This window comes from Coptis chinensis, chromosome 9 (assembly GCF_015680905.1).
Source record: "Coptis chinensis isolate HL-2020 chromosome 9, ASM1568090v1, whole genome shotgun sequence".
NCBI classification, from domain to species: Eukaryota; Viridiplantae; Streptophyta; class Magnoliopsida; order Ranunculales; family Ranunculaceae; genus Coptis; species Coptis chinensis.
Window position 1 is genome coordinate 62,309,183 of NC_141464.1, and position 15,369 is coordinate 62,324,551.

Sequence of the window (15,369 nt, forward strand, 5' to 3'; positions counted from 1 at the left end):
TCAATAAAGAGAAGTTTCAATCAATAAAGAGAGGAGATTGTGTTGGTTCTACATTAAGAACGGTTTATTGGAACCAATCTTAAAAGAAAAGACGTTCAGATGAGGCTAACTTTGTCTGTATTTGATGGTTGCACTGGACCGTCTTATAAAGAGGGGTGATTGTGTTGGTCATGCATTAAGAACGATTTAGAGGAACTAACCTAAAACGAAAAGACATTCATATTAGACTAACTTTGTCTGCATTGGATAGTTGGAATAGACCATCTTATAAAGAGAGGAGATTGTGTAGGTTCTACATTAAGAACAGTTTAGCAGAACTAACCTAAAACAAAAAGATATTCATATTAGACTAACTTTATCTGCATTGGATAGTTGGACTGGATCGTCTTATAAAGAGAGGAGATTGTGTTGGTCCTGTATTAAAATGATATTTTTAGGCTAATATTTGACGTCCATGCCAGCCTAATAGAGCTAACATTATGACCTTCAGTAAGTTGGACCGAAATATTTTGTCAAAATTTCAAATTTCAAATTTTAATGTAACTAACTTAAAAAGAGTAGATGTTCAAATTGGGATATTCTATGCCCCTTTCATTGGTTGGAATGGACCGTCTTATACATAGATGAGATGTACCGGTCCTACATTAGGAACGGTTTAATTAAACTAACTTATAAAAATAAAGATGTTCAAGTTAGACTATCCCTTTATACCTTTGTTGGTTAGACTGGACTGTCTTACACTTAGATTAGATTTTGCTGGTCCTAGATTAAGATCGGTTTAACTGAACAAACTTAAAGAGAAAAGACATTCTAACCAGGCGCCTTTTCTGCTTTAGTTGGTTGGACTGGATTGTCTTACACTTAGATTAGATTTTTGCTAGTCCTGCATTAAGATCGGTTTAACTAAACTAACTTAAAGAGAAAAGACATTCTAACCAGGCCAACCTTTCCTGCTTTAGTTGGTTGAACTGGACTATCTTACACTTAGATTAGATTTTGCTGGTCCTGCATTAAGATCGGTTTAACGGAACTAACTTAAAGAGAAACGACGTTCTAATCAGGTTAGCCTTTTCTGCTTTAGTTGGTTGAACTGGACTGTAAAAAATCCTTATCGTTTCAGTTTACTTACCAAAATTGTTTGGACTTCATTTTGTGACTAGCTTTATTTTTCTTAAGGGAACGCAGATGTAGATAACCAAAATCTGACCCAATCCATTGCAAGTTTTAGAGCAGCAATCCATTGCAAGTTTGGCTTTAGAATCAGAGATAGTGTATTGTGAATTTTAATGCAATAAAATACACTTGCTAACAGAGACTGAAAGCTGACATTGTTACCAACTGAGTCCAAATAAAGTTCAAATAGTACACCCAGGTGTACAACCGTACCTTCACAACCAGCAATACCAGAGGAAACAACTCAAGTAATAGTCTTCAAGTATAATTATTGGCCAATTTTCTTTCTTACCCTGTTGAGAGTTGAGATAGACATGACATCATTTAGAAGAAGGACCTAATCCTTTATATTAAAACTAATAACATTACACCTTTGTGAGAGACAAAAATATAGAAGATGGTTAACAAGAAGTCTACATCAGATGGTTACATATTAAAACTAATAACAAAATTATCCATATCTCCTCTGACAAGCATTTTTTATAACACCAACATTAACACCATCATTTCTTTCTCTTCTGCCTCATTGCAAGTTGTCATTTTGTTAACTTTGTCATGTCTAATGTCCATGTTATCTCCACTATTTTCACCACCATCTCCACCATTATCTTGACCACCCCCACTATTTTCACCACCACCTCCACTTTGTGAACTTTCTTGAATAATTTGTTTGAATTGGAGAACGTTGTATATCATCTTCTCACGTGCTCACATCCCATGAACATCTTGGGTTCCTCTTGTGTCCAACGATTCTTTAAGCAACCTTGTCGCTTCTGCTACAATAAGTTCCTATAAAGTAATTTGAGAGTTAAATGCATATCACAAATATGACTACCATTAGATATATTATATTTTTGTACATAATGAAATCGAATACGAGTAGAAATAAAAATATATATACATCTTACCCAATTTACAGGTGGAAGTCTATGAACTTGTGAAAAGTGATTCGGATTCCGCATCCGAGGATGGCTAATATTGTTGAACCAATCTATGTATCTATTAACGCGATCCGAGGAAGCCACAACATGTTCACCACGTTCAATATGGTCTTCTACAACCATTGTTTTTTTGTTTTTTCGTATTCGATGAGATGCCATTTGGGGCACCCTAATTGAAGGTTGTCTAGAGCCAACTTTCACTTTTTTTTTTCAGGGCGGCATGACTATCCATATAATACGTCAATAGCTAACAATAATCAAATTTCAATTATAACCCAAACTTTATGATTCAAGACAGAAAATGCAAGCTTTTGACTGTGCCATGAAAAACCGATGAGCAATGTAGACATGATACATATAGAAACCCAGCTAAACTATAATATTAACAAAGCTAAAATACAGTGAATGCATTGTTATACGAGTTTACATATTTAGAGTCAGGACTGGAGGTTATAAACAACTATCTTATATATATAAAGCGGATACCAGATTTTTCAATTAGTTCCCGTATTTCCGGTTTTAGACCAAAGTTTTAAATTCCAAGGGTACCGGAAAGTTAGACAACCACTTTTTTTTTACTCTTCATTGAAAGGGTAAATCAGTAATTTAAATCATTCCCACAACTATAAAACTTAACGTCTTCGTAAAACAGAGACACCGTTTCGCAGTTTTCCCAATTAAAAAAAAAAAAGTAAACCAATCGTTCGTCTTCTCCGTTCTTGATATTCCCAATTAAAACCCGTTAAGTTCAAAAGCTCAAATCAAACACTTTGCAACCAATGAACAGAAATTTAAACCCTGTTTTCCATTTTCAGAATCAAAGGTAATACTTTCTTTCATTTTCGTTTTCTAATATCATTTAATCATGTAATATAAGTTTGCACTTTACCCTTTCGAGCAATTTAAACAGACCGGCACCGCTTCGCGCACTTTACCCACAATATAAACTATAACCGTTCATCACATTCTCTACCAAAATAACTAATCTCTTTCTATCTCGAACTAATTTCATTTATCCATCATTTCATTGCGTCAAACACCCACGCTCCCTCATTTCGTGAATTCCATCTTTTTTTATTTATGCTTCAATACCATATCTCGATCAAAAATTCGTCAATACCATATAGCAACGAATTGAAGTTCCCATTATGTACTGCCTTCCCCTTGGATTTTCTGATTAGAGTTCCTATCTCTGAACAAATTTTTTTCTATTACTGAATTTACTGGTATGTTTTAATACGACTCTTTGTTTTTAATAAACACTTTCTGTATTTTCTTTCAAGTAGGCATTAGACATATATATAGGGATGAGTGTTTTCGAGCCCATGTTGTGTTGTTGTTCACACCATTGTCATTCTATTCAACTTCTTCACCATTGTCATTTTTTATCTCTCTTTCTTTATCTTTTTTATTATCTCATTACTTTTAATATTCACGGAAAAAAAAATAATCTTATCTCTACAGGCATGCTACAATTTTTCAAGGCATCCATGGTCATGGGAATTGAACAAGCAATAGGTAAGAGTGGCTTATGAATTTTGAACTGCTGTTAGTCGTATAACCCACAATGTGAATGCCACGACACGCTCATTCTAAATACAAGCCGTATCTTTAGTACTAGGACCTCGTACTTTATATTTTGTTTGTTGTATTTGTTTGTATTAATTCGATTAGATGCTCACAGTTGGAACTTAGATTCTCCTCTCTGAATTTAAGGAATCAAATGTGAGGGATCACTGCCATGGCCTAATACCAACCTGTAGACAAATTATAAGAATAAGCACTTTTTATAATAAATGTTTTTAATGAAAAAGAAAATACACTAACCTAGAAATAAATTCATATCTAACTAATAACATATCTAGGTTAGTGTATTTTCTTTTTCATTTAAGGATGGTCTTTCTGACAAATTTATTTCAAGTTCGTGAAGTTTCTAAATTAGATAAATTCATATCTCGTATTGTTTCAGGTGATCTTAGGGAAGTATTAACATCTAACTCAAATCATAAGCATGTTTTTTTTTTTTCAATAATCGGGATGGTTGTTTATTCTTCCATAATGTTTACGGTTTCTATCCAAAAGGTATGGTTTCAATCCCTTTGTTTATTACGAATTTTAGTAATGCTAAAGGGTATATCAATTAAATACTCTTCCATCTATTAATGTTGAATGTGTTTTCAATGTTTCTTTGATTTTTCACAATCGTAGTTAGAGGAATTTTAATATTACAATGCCAATGAATTATAACTGTGAACTTTTAGAGACAAATAAGATTTTTTACTTAGATTACCCATACCAAGTTAGCACCAATGAATAATTTGATGTTTTTTTTCCTCATATCCTAATGATTGTCCATTCTTTCGACAGATGACACGATTTAAAATGAGATATGCAATTACCGTGCGTTTGTACTGCATAATTTCACATACCTCTTAAAATGAGTAGCCCATAACGTTTTTTTATCATAATTACGTTGGTTGCGAAAAATGTAGCTTCACGTGTTTTGAATGTCAATGATGTGCAGTTGATCATTAGGGCTTCGATATGTAAACTTTTTGTTAAGTTTGTATACTTGAGATTTCTTGCTGGTTATTGATCTAACTGTTCTCATTCTGTCCTGTAGCATTTGCCTTTTGGTGAGTTAGAAACTTATATACATCAATTTGGGAGAACAGTTAGCATTTTGTTTTTCCTTTTTCATTTATGCCCTTACAATATCATTTTGGCTTTTACCGGCATATTATCTTATTACAAGCATTACATTAGTCACATACGTTCAACTTTTGTGTAGGGAATACTGGAGTTGGTTTGTTGTTTTATGATATAGGATGATCAAACATTTTAAGGATAGAAAAGGAGTCAGAAAAACGTGTGACAATGTATCTTCTCAGATAGGTACAATTTGAGGCTTACTATCATTCTTATCAGTGGACACTTTTAGTGTACTACATAAAGCGGATACTGGATTTTCATATGTTTCGCAGTCTCTCTCGGCTACTTCCACAGTACAATTCAAAGGTTAGAATAAAAGAAAAAAAAAAGTGTTCTTCTTCTCCATTCCTGCAATTCCCCTCGCTCTGAAATGTTTTCATTGTGCAGAATGTTATTCCAATAGCGTGCTTGCAAACAATGATGTCCTGAAAATCATAGTCACTTTTTCCAAGTAATGATATGATGCTCTTACTTTCTGCTTTCCTCACCTTGGTATGCACTAATTACTATCCATCTCTTAATTTCCCTCCCTTTTTATGGAAAAAAATATATTAGCAATGACTCGTATCCGAAATTCTCTTTCAGTGATTATATACACATTCGAAGTTTTTCTATCAGTATGACTTGGGTACAAAGTGCATGCTCGATTTGGAATTGGAGAAATCAGGTTTCAAAGATTATGCATTAAGTTTCAAATAGAATCTTGACCAGGATTAAGTTTGCATGTGTATAATTAATCAAGGAGATGGCCCATTTACTGCCTGAATTTGCATTTCTAAGAGAGCAACTTGCAAGCCCCACTTTTCCCTTTAGCTGCATCCATGGCATCCTCAATGAATCATTGAATCCACAAATACTATATAACAACTACATCTGCAACTTATGAGTATTGATTTTTACATGTATTTATACCTATTAATCAATTTATTAGATAGCAGAGAAGATGGACTGCAAGATACCAACAATGATTGTTATTATCTTCAAACAAAGTTATACTGTATGTTCTAACATAAATGATTTTTAGGCTTTCCGGTGTCAAAGGACTTTGGAGTTAAAACGGCTTACCATTATGCTCTGCTTCATCCTGAAAGGGTGATGGGTGTCATAACACTAGGCCTACCTTTCGTCCTCCCAGGTCTAGAATTATTCCCTCGCGAGTTTTTCCCTAAATGTTTCTACATGTTGAGATGGGAAGTAAGCAATTTTGCTTTACGCTTTCCTACTGCATCGCTGAATAATTATTGCTACAAAAGTGCTCACTCTCTTGGGCATAATATTTTTATAGGAGCCAGAATGAGCGGAAGCAGATTTTGGTCGTTTGGATGTCAAAACAGTAGTAAGAAACATTTACATTCTCTTCTCAAGAAGTGAACTTCCTGCCGCTTAAGAAGATCAAGAGATAATGGACTTGGTCGATCCTTCTACACCTTTGCCATCTTGGTTCACTGAGGAAGATCTTGCAAATTATGCTACATTGTATGAGAAATCTGGGTTTCGCACCGCATTATAGGTCCCATACAGGTAAAGCATTTATAAAAACTATGTAAGCCAAGTGTCAACAAGCTGAAAATGCTTAATGAAGCTTGACTACATTCCAAGATTTTATAGTAGACAGTACCTTCCGTATGACATGCATACTTAGAACACAAGCCGGAAATTTTTTCTGAAGATTCAAGAAACACATACTAATAGGTACCTTTGAATTCAAACAGGACATGGCTGGAAGGTTATGGAACAACTGATATGAAGGTAAATCTACCTACCTTGCACATCCAAGGTGAACAGGACTATGTTTATAAATACCCAAGAATGGTGGAATATATGAAGGGACAGGTGAAGGTGTACGTTCTTGATTTAGAGATCACATTCATACCTGACAGATCTCACTTTGTTCAGGAGCAGTTCCCTGAACAGGTGGATGAGCTGATTATTTTGTTTATGGAGAAACATATATTTAATAAAAATAGAGTGCCTCCTATTGTTATGGTTCGGAGTGTTAGAGATTCAAATTGGATAACTGTATTTTCTGTTGGAGTATGTAGTAATGAAGCTTATGGTACATGTAAACTACATGAAATGCGCATCTTAATTGTGTATCAGAAACTTCATGGTTCATGCATCTTTCAGTTTCAGATCAATATTGAGTTCTATATCCTATATCCTGTTACAGATCCAGATGTAGAGACAGATCCTAAGCCATTTGATCGAGATCGACTTGCTATAACATATCCATTTAGAGATCGGAACCCCCGTTCTTTGTACACCCATTTTCGTAGCAACTGCCCCTAAGCCTGCATTAGCTGGGTTTAGCCGCGAACTAATAACATAAAAAAGATCAACTCTAATCGTCCTTGAGCCGGTGAAAAGTAAAAGACAATTTCGCTCGCCGGTCGAACCGAACTTCGAATCCAATAAATCCATCTATCTTTTAGGGCTCACTAACAGCTGCTCGCTCGGTTGTGTTCTGCAAGTTGGTTTGGAACCTGCCTTGATTTCTCACTCTGTCTCTCGGACGCCTTTTGATTTACCAGAAGTCGAGGAAGAATTAGTAGCGGACCTTCCCTTCTCAGACATCTTCTCCTCCTTGATAACCGGACTAACCACTTCAGGTTGCACAATAGAAATCGAGCGAAAGTTTTGACGAAGTTACCCAGTCGTAGATTTCGAGGCCGCATCATCAACCACAGCTGGTTGAGAAGCGTTCTTAGTTTGAGCATTAGAAATGGGCTGATAGTGATCATTTATCAAAGAATGATTCTAGTTATCAAATGATTGAACAATCATCTTAATTACTTGAGCTCTACATTCATCAATTATCGTTTTAAACATTGTTTCCTGTACTTCTATATCTGTGGTTACATTGATATGTTTTTTTCCACTCATTTGTTTTCACTAATAGCTAATAGCAGGACAACAGTTGATGACCTAAGATGACGATTCTCTGCTAGCACTTTGAACATTTTCCAGTACCATATGATGCAGTATTGTTGCACCCTTGATTTGGTGTGAATGCCTCCTGTTTGTTAGAAGATAGACCCACGTTGAACCTAAAATAAACAGACTGACCTTCCATCAAGTTCGTATTTGTATTGTTATAAAGTTAAATAAGTATGTATGCACTCCCCGGTTATCTTTTTCAGTCAGGTTCACATAAAAATCGATTTTTCTAAGTTTGTAATACAATATTGTATTCAAGCCATACAATATTCAAGGCTCAAGAAAAGAAAGGAATACTTGGATAATAAGGTATTAGTACTTAAGCAGACAAGTTCACAAGAATGTTCAGAGATTTAAGTTTCGGATTTCAAATCGATTGCCTCGTCGGGTTCAATGAAATTTCTACTAATGAGATATATTCACCACACTGGTGGTTAACCATTTAGAAGGCTATGATGTTAAAATCAAGAGGGAAAATTGCACTCATGTGAGGTAGGCTTAGGCTTGCAATAGATTTATGAATAAACAATTTTTTAAACATTGTTTCATGTACTTTCTATAAGTGTGGTTACATTGATCTGTTTTTTTTCCCACTCCCATTTGTTTTCACTAATAGCTAAAATTTATTTTATTGTTCAAAATTTTCAATTACATCATTTAAACTTCTAATAGTTTCACTCACTTTCACTCCCAAATATAATCAGTAACATTGTCTACATTTTATGATCCCGCATGCACACTTATTTGCAATCAGAAATGAAACTTATGACTGTAATTAAAGTTCAAACTTTATTTTTTTTCAAAATTAAAATGTAATATCATGTGCAACGCACGTGCCCATTTACTAGTAATATTAACAAAGCTAAAATGTAGTAAAAAAATATGTCACTTGCATTGTTACCGTATTTGATTCCTTAAGGAAATATCATACATAAATGATTCTATGAAGCAAACAAAAGATAGCAAATTAACCAGTGGTACGGTGATTGTTCTAAACCGCATATTACCATATTCTTTATTAGAATCAAGAAAAACATAACATTTATTAAATGTAAGAACATAAAAGTATAAAACTTTTATATAACCTACTTTAAACACTTAAAAAAACTAGGATAATAAACTACAATTACATTGTTAATGACAATTCTGAAAAAAAAAAAAATTGAAACTTGAAGAATGAGGTGGTGTTCTTATTACCTGAAACGGAGAGAAGTGACACAGTTGGTTTTTTGTTGTTTTTAGAGGAGGATGAAGAAAGTGGAAAGAAACAATTTTAAGACAATTTTGGACTTTGGGTTGACAAGGCCAGGTAGGGTGTGCCCAAAGCATAGTTCGTGATTCCGAACGAAACTCCGGAATTCCGCCCGGAATTTCGGTTTTTCAAAAAAACGGAATTCCGAATATAGAGTCGAAATATCCGAAATTCCGAATATACTAAGGGTTGAAATTTAATGAATTTCGGTTTTTAAATTTGTCGAAATTTTGAAAATTCCGAAATTCCGAACTATGGCCCAAAGACAATTTTATGTTTGGGGTCTGTTTTGAGAAAAAATAGAGTCTGCTTTGAGATGGGGTCTGTCTTGAGAGAATCGGGATCTGTTGGTAGTCCTTCCCTTTTCAAACGTACATGGACTCCCCAGTCATAACTCATAAGAACAAAAACAGAAAACATGCCTGTAGCAGTGGAAACCAGCCATTATTAACATCAATTTCTCTATTGTACATAGTCTACATACGTACCATAAAAAATAATCAAATAAGTGAACTGCAGAATCCCAGAATGGCAATCTTGGCATACCTTTAAGTTCATAAATACGTTAACGGGCCTACCACGCCTTTTGCATATAGACAGAGAGAGATTCTCCTATTCTATATTTTCACAGCTAACCTCATTTTAAGAATTATAATTGTAATAAACATTTATGGGAAGCTTCCAGTCTCTAATTTTAAAATGATCGCGTCCTACATGAAGTACTCATATCAAGCACCCATTAATCCTTGATTACGAATCTATGATATGGCAAAGAAAATAATCAGCTTTAATCTGTTTTTAAGCTATTGCTGCCATAGGATAGCAGGACATTGTATTCATTGTTGAGGTTGAACTAGCTCTTGCATTAGGTGTTAAACGAGATGAGCTTTGATGTTAAACAGCATGCTGGGCAGGGAGAACCTAGTACAACCTCATTGGTAGAAAATAACATCTCCTTCACTACAACCACTTGATTTTGAACCCTCCCATATCTACTACAAATCAAAAGAGTCTATTATATAAATAGTGACAACGTAAGCATAGATGGAAGTCATGGAATTAAGGGTGCGTGTAGAGACGGTCGCACTCCCAAATCTTAGTAATTTGCTAGGAAAATGGCTAGACCCCCCCCCACCCCATTTGCACCCCCAATTTTTTTACAGAAGTTCCACTACTAGACTTAAGAAAGATTGAAAATAACTTAATATTGGTTTTGACTTTTGACAAAGATAAACAAGATATAACTGGGCAAAGATAAACAAGATATATAACAAATGCTAAGAAATTTAAGGTAGAAAGAGATGGTTTTCGATATAAACCTGAAAGTTGTTTTGATCTCAGGAGTTCAAGGAACTTAAACTTAACATTGCAATCTGAAGATACATAGCTGCCCTGCGACCATCTCAATGTTTCTATTTCCCAACACCTGAACACCCCCCCCCTTTTTTTTTTTGGAATCACCCAAGAGGAGGGCAGGGGTGGGGTTAGGCAGGACCCCAACACCGGAACTCACTTACGGAATGTACTTCACAAAAACTCAATGCAATTCCCAGTCTCTGAACCATGGCCTAGCCAATAATCAGAGCAAATACATGAAACATGCTTGAAATAACGGAGACAGTTACGATCTTTAATGACAGTTTTTCAGTTGTAGATTTCAGAAATGAGCTTTACTGCACAGCTATGAAGCATGGACATTGACACCCACACAGACGCCGACGCAGACACGGATGCGGATGTGGTGACACGATCATATTCTAAATAACTACGATGCGGACACGGCAAGGACACTGATATTAAATGATATATTTTTGTTGATGTAAAATAAGATTTGAAGTCATATCATATCAATTAAAGATTCATAAACATAGTTACAACAAAAGGAGACAAAGACATCTCACATAACTACACAAGTCATGTCGGAGTCCAAACCGTGACCAAAACGCGTCCAAACCAAGTCCAAACTGCCCTAGCACATGGGACACACATGTGCCGCGTCGGACACGTGTCCAAACCACGCCCGTGTCCATGTCCGATGTGTGTCTAACACGGACACAATGGAATTTTAGATGTGTCCATGCTTTAGAGCTGCACAGTGACAATCTTGGCATATTTTTAGGTTCCTTTATATGTGGAGGAGCATACGAGTCCAAAGGAGATGGCCAACTTCTCACTGAAAGAACAATACCCGTTCCTTCTCTTTTAAATTTACATTGTCGAGCTCACTTTCAGAAACAGATAATACTTCCGAGGAATTATTTGGGATATAACCCACCAATCTCAATTTTTGACTCATTTCATCCAACATGAGGTACACATCTTGGGTTTGAGGGTGTGACTTGTCTCCTGAACTAAAGTGGTGAACAAGGCCATCTACTTGGATAGAACTCATGCCAGGCACCTTTGTAATTCGTCGATTCTTAAGGATTTGACGGAGAGAATCAGCTTCGTCCTTCCTTCCAGCCAATGTATGCATGTTGGACAACAAGACATGGTATTCAGTGTTGAGAGGGGCAATCTGAATTAGCTCCTGTAGAAGGTGTTTTCCGAGATGTAGCTTACCATGTAGTCCGCATGCAGCCAAGAGAGAACCCAGTATAACCTCATTAGGAGGAATTGGCATCCCCTTCACTAAGAACTCAGCTTCTTCTATCCTACCAGCCCGACCCAATAGATCTACCATACACGCATAATGCTCAATTTTCGGCATTAGGCCATACCGTGTTCCAAGATCATAAAAGTATTGAAAGCCTTGATCAACTAGTCCCGAGTGGTTACATGCACTTAACACGGCAACAAAAGTAACATCATCTGGTTTTACTTCTCTAACCATCCGAGAAAAGAGCTCCAACGCAGAAGTGCCTCTTCCGTGCAGAGCAAGCCCTATAAGCAAAGCATTCCAAGCCACCACATTCCTATAAGCCATAGTCTCAAACACTTTGCATGCTATATCAATTTGTCCACATTTTGAATACATGTCCACTAACGCCGTCCCCACCATGAGATGCATGTCCTTTTCCATTGTCTTCATAGCATAAACATGAACCCACTTACCCATCAACAAATTCCCTGATAACGAACACGCACCTAAAAACGAGCAAAGTGTCACATGATTCAGTTCAAAACACATACCCGACATCATATCACTAACAAGAGAAAACGCTTCTCTAGAAAACCCATTCTCAATATACCCCGCAATCATCAAAGTCCACGAAACCTCATTTCTCTCCGGCATTTCATCAAACCAACATCTCCCCTTCTCAACTCCTTCAAATTTAATCACCCCATTAAGCATCACACTCCAAGAAACCACACTCTTTTCACTCATCTCATCAAACACTCTTCTCCCATCTTTCATTCTACCACACTTAACATACATATCCATAACAGCATTACTAACACTAACAATAAAAGGCAACCCTCTTTTTATCATCCACCCATACCCATGCATTCCACACTTCACATCTCCAACCTTAGAACACGCAGCGAAAACGCTAACAAACGTCACCTCATCTATATCTATATTTTCCTCTTGCATAACACGGAAGAGAAATAAGGCTTTGTCTGGTAAACCATTGCGAACGTAACATGACATCAATGTAGTCCAGTCGACTGTGTCCATGTGCATGTTGGGAATTTCGTCGAATAGTTTATGTGCGGAAATTGGAATGTTGCATGTTGCGTATAAATGGAGGAGTGCGTTGCGTAGGTAAGTTGATGGAGATGAGGCAAGGCCATTTTTTACGAGTGTTGCGTGGAGTTTTTGGGCCTTTAGTAGTGAGGTCTGTCGTGCGTAGGTTCTTAGGAGGGAACGGTAGTAGTGGGAGAGTGTTGTGTGTGGACCAATTATTGGCCATCTCATATCCTAAGAAAAATCTTTTCTTCTTCTTTTTTTGTTTTCGATAAATAATGGCAGTCGTTTATATCAATTTGGACAAATCGCACAAAGGGTCTTTGGTCGACTGTTCTGGGCAGACGGCATGCCAAGTGCTACAAGGTCTACTAGAGTCTAACTTACAGGTTGCATAATATTTTTTTTTCTAATTACAGGTCGCATAATTAACTTAATAACTTAATGTCAAAATACATACAAAGATAAGATTAATTACATACAAAAAAAAAAAAAATGATTAAAATACTACAAAAATATATTACACCAAATATTTCATTATGTTAATTTCCAAGTTAAATGTTCAAACCTAAATTTCTTAAAATGCATAAGATTATAAGAATATTCTTTCTAAAAGAGGTATGCAATTATGCATAGCATCTGCACGTGCACCACAGACATCGAGCGTGCCCAAAAAATATTAGTTGTCACATAATTATAGTTGACATAATGGCCTAAAAATATAACGTACTTTGCTGTATTATTTTTCTTGGCTAAAAATACAACAAACTATCAATTTATTACAAGAGATAAGAGAATTGCTAGTGTCCTACCCCTCTGGACCATCCTACTTTTATACAAACAAAACAAATCTACTTGTTTACCTATACTAAAGTTTTTTTCATTTGTTGAGAAAGCATAAAACAGTGAGTTGACTCACTTTTCTACCCTATTCAAATTAACATTACTCCAACTAACAACTCATTGCTTAGCCGATGGAATCCGATCAAAACATGTTATTATGTTTCATGTTTTTAATCTCATTAACTTGTTTAAACATAAAGATAAATAATCCTCAGCTCACTTCCATCCACCATACAATATAACTCATTTGTGGTTGAGACTTGAGATATGATCGATGCAAGTCAAAATCAATGAGATTGATGGAATTCCAAAGTTTCAGCCCATATGTGATCTTAGAAATTATTTATTTTATGTATTTTCATTATTTAGGATTCTAAGGTGTTTTTAGAAGTTTATAAAGTTGTTTTTGAAGTGTTTTTAAGTAGTTTTAAGTAATTTAACGTAGTAGTACCAATTTAGGGGTTTTCTGAATGTTTATATTTATGTTTTAGAGTGTTTTGAAACCTATATATGTGGCTCAGAGTTGTAATAAGAAAATGAGCTTATTGATTAATGAAAATTTGTTTAGAGAAGTGTTTCCTCTTGTTTATCTCCCACATCTTGGTATTATATTAGTATAATCAACAAGTCTTGGATGTCTTTCGATTTTCAAGCAAGTTCTTCGTGAATTTCAATTGATTCGAAGGAAGTTAATCGAGTTTCAAGTAACATTATTTGTGACGTTCAACTAATTCAATTGAAAATTTTAAGTTTCTCTACCACGCCCTGCATTAGTGCCCCTGCATCAGTTGGTATCATAGCCACTAATGCAGGGCGTGGTGGAGAAACTGGTCAATCCTGGTGAGTCTGTGTTGCTATAGCTAATTATCTCTATAGATTTAATTTTTCTAAAAGAAAAAAAATTGAGAAAAAAAAATGGATAGTAAAGATTTGATTTTTTTTTTTTTATTAGAGAAGAAGAAGAGGTCTTTGTCAATTGGGATTTACCACCAGTTTATGATGTATATCCTGATGATGAATAAATTCTTGCTTAAGTTTTGTGGATCTGAGTTTGTCTTATGTGGAGGATAAATCTACTTGTGGAGGTTTTGCGCACTTGTTTTTCTGTGATAGAAGAGTATTGTTTAACAATTTCGAAGATCCATTCCTAAGGGCTTTGAAGATGCAATTATGCTACAGAATAATCATTGTTTTGTTTTAGCAAGAATTTTTATCGTGCAAGTTATGAAAAATAGTTACTTTCAACAAGCTATGGATGTTAGAAAGTATAATGGAAAAATTCGAGGAAGACTACAGTATATCTATCTATTCTTCATCAGTAATTACGCAAGTAAAATTTGAGGACGAATTTTTTTTCAAGATCGAGGAGAATAATGAAAGTCAAAATCAATGAGATTGATGGAATTCCAAAGTTTCTGCCCATATGTGATCTTAGAAATTACTTATTTTATGTATTTTCGTTATTTAGGATTCTATGGTGTTTTTAGAAGTTTCCAAAGTGGTTTTGAAGTGTTTTAAGTCCTTTAAGGTAGTAATATATATCAATTTAGGGGTTTTTTTTTGGATGTTTCTATTTATGTTTTGGAGTGTTTTGAAGCCTATATATGTGGCTCAGAGTTGTAACACGAAAATGAGCTTATTGATTAATAAAAATTTGTTTAGAGAAGTGTTTTCTCTTGTTTATCTCTCATATCTTGGTATTATATTAGTATAATCAACAAGTCTTGGATGCCTTTTGATTTTCAAGTAAGTTCTTTGTGAATTTCAACTGATTGAAAGGAAGTTCATCGAGTTCCAGGTAACGTTATTTGTGACGTTCAACTGATTCGATTGAAAATTTTAAGTTTCTCCACCACGCCCTGCATCAGTTGGTAATCAGA

General features: G+C 35.3%; 1 protein-coding gene, 1 long non-coding RNA gene and 1 pseudogene across 3 annotated transcripts; 1 reads left to right on the plus strand and 2 right to left on the minus strand.

The window, feature by feature from the left end:
* Positions 1-1,413: 1,413 nt before the first annotated feature.
* LOC147477222 (uncharacterized) lies at positions 1,414-2,248 on the minus strand. Its single transcript, XR_015208000.1, has 2 exons — positions 2,082-2,248; positions 1,414-1,962 (listed from the first exon to the last, which is right to left on the minus strand). It is a non-coding gene; the product is annotated as an uncharacterized LOC147477222 (long non-coding RNA).
* A 1,332-nt stretch (positions 2,249-3,580) lies between these two features.
* LOC147477223 (epoxide hydrolase 3-like) lies at positions 3,581-8,256 on the plus strand (annotated as a pseudogene). Its single transcript, XR_015209794.1, has 4 exons — positions 3,581-3,632; positions 5,851-6,020; positions 6,112-6,347; positions 6,539-8,256. The product of XR_015209794.1 is annotated as an epoxide hydrolase 3-like (transcript).
* A 2,567-nt stretch (positions 8,257-10,823) lies between these two features.
* On the minus strand, positions 10,824-13,069 carry LOC147477224 (Pentatricopeptide repeat (PPR) superfamily protein). Its single transcript, XM_086583112.1, has one exon. The coding sequence runs from the start codon at positions 12,875-12,877 to the stop codon at positions 11,186-11,188; it is 1,692 nt and encodes a 563-aa protein (XP_086439238.1). The 5' UTR covers positions 12,878-13,069; the 3' UTR covers positions 10,824-11,185.
* Positions 13,070-15,369: the final 2,300 nt, after the last annotated feature.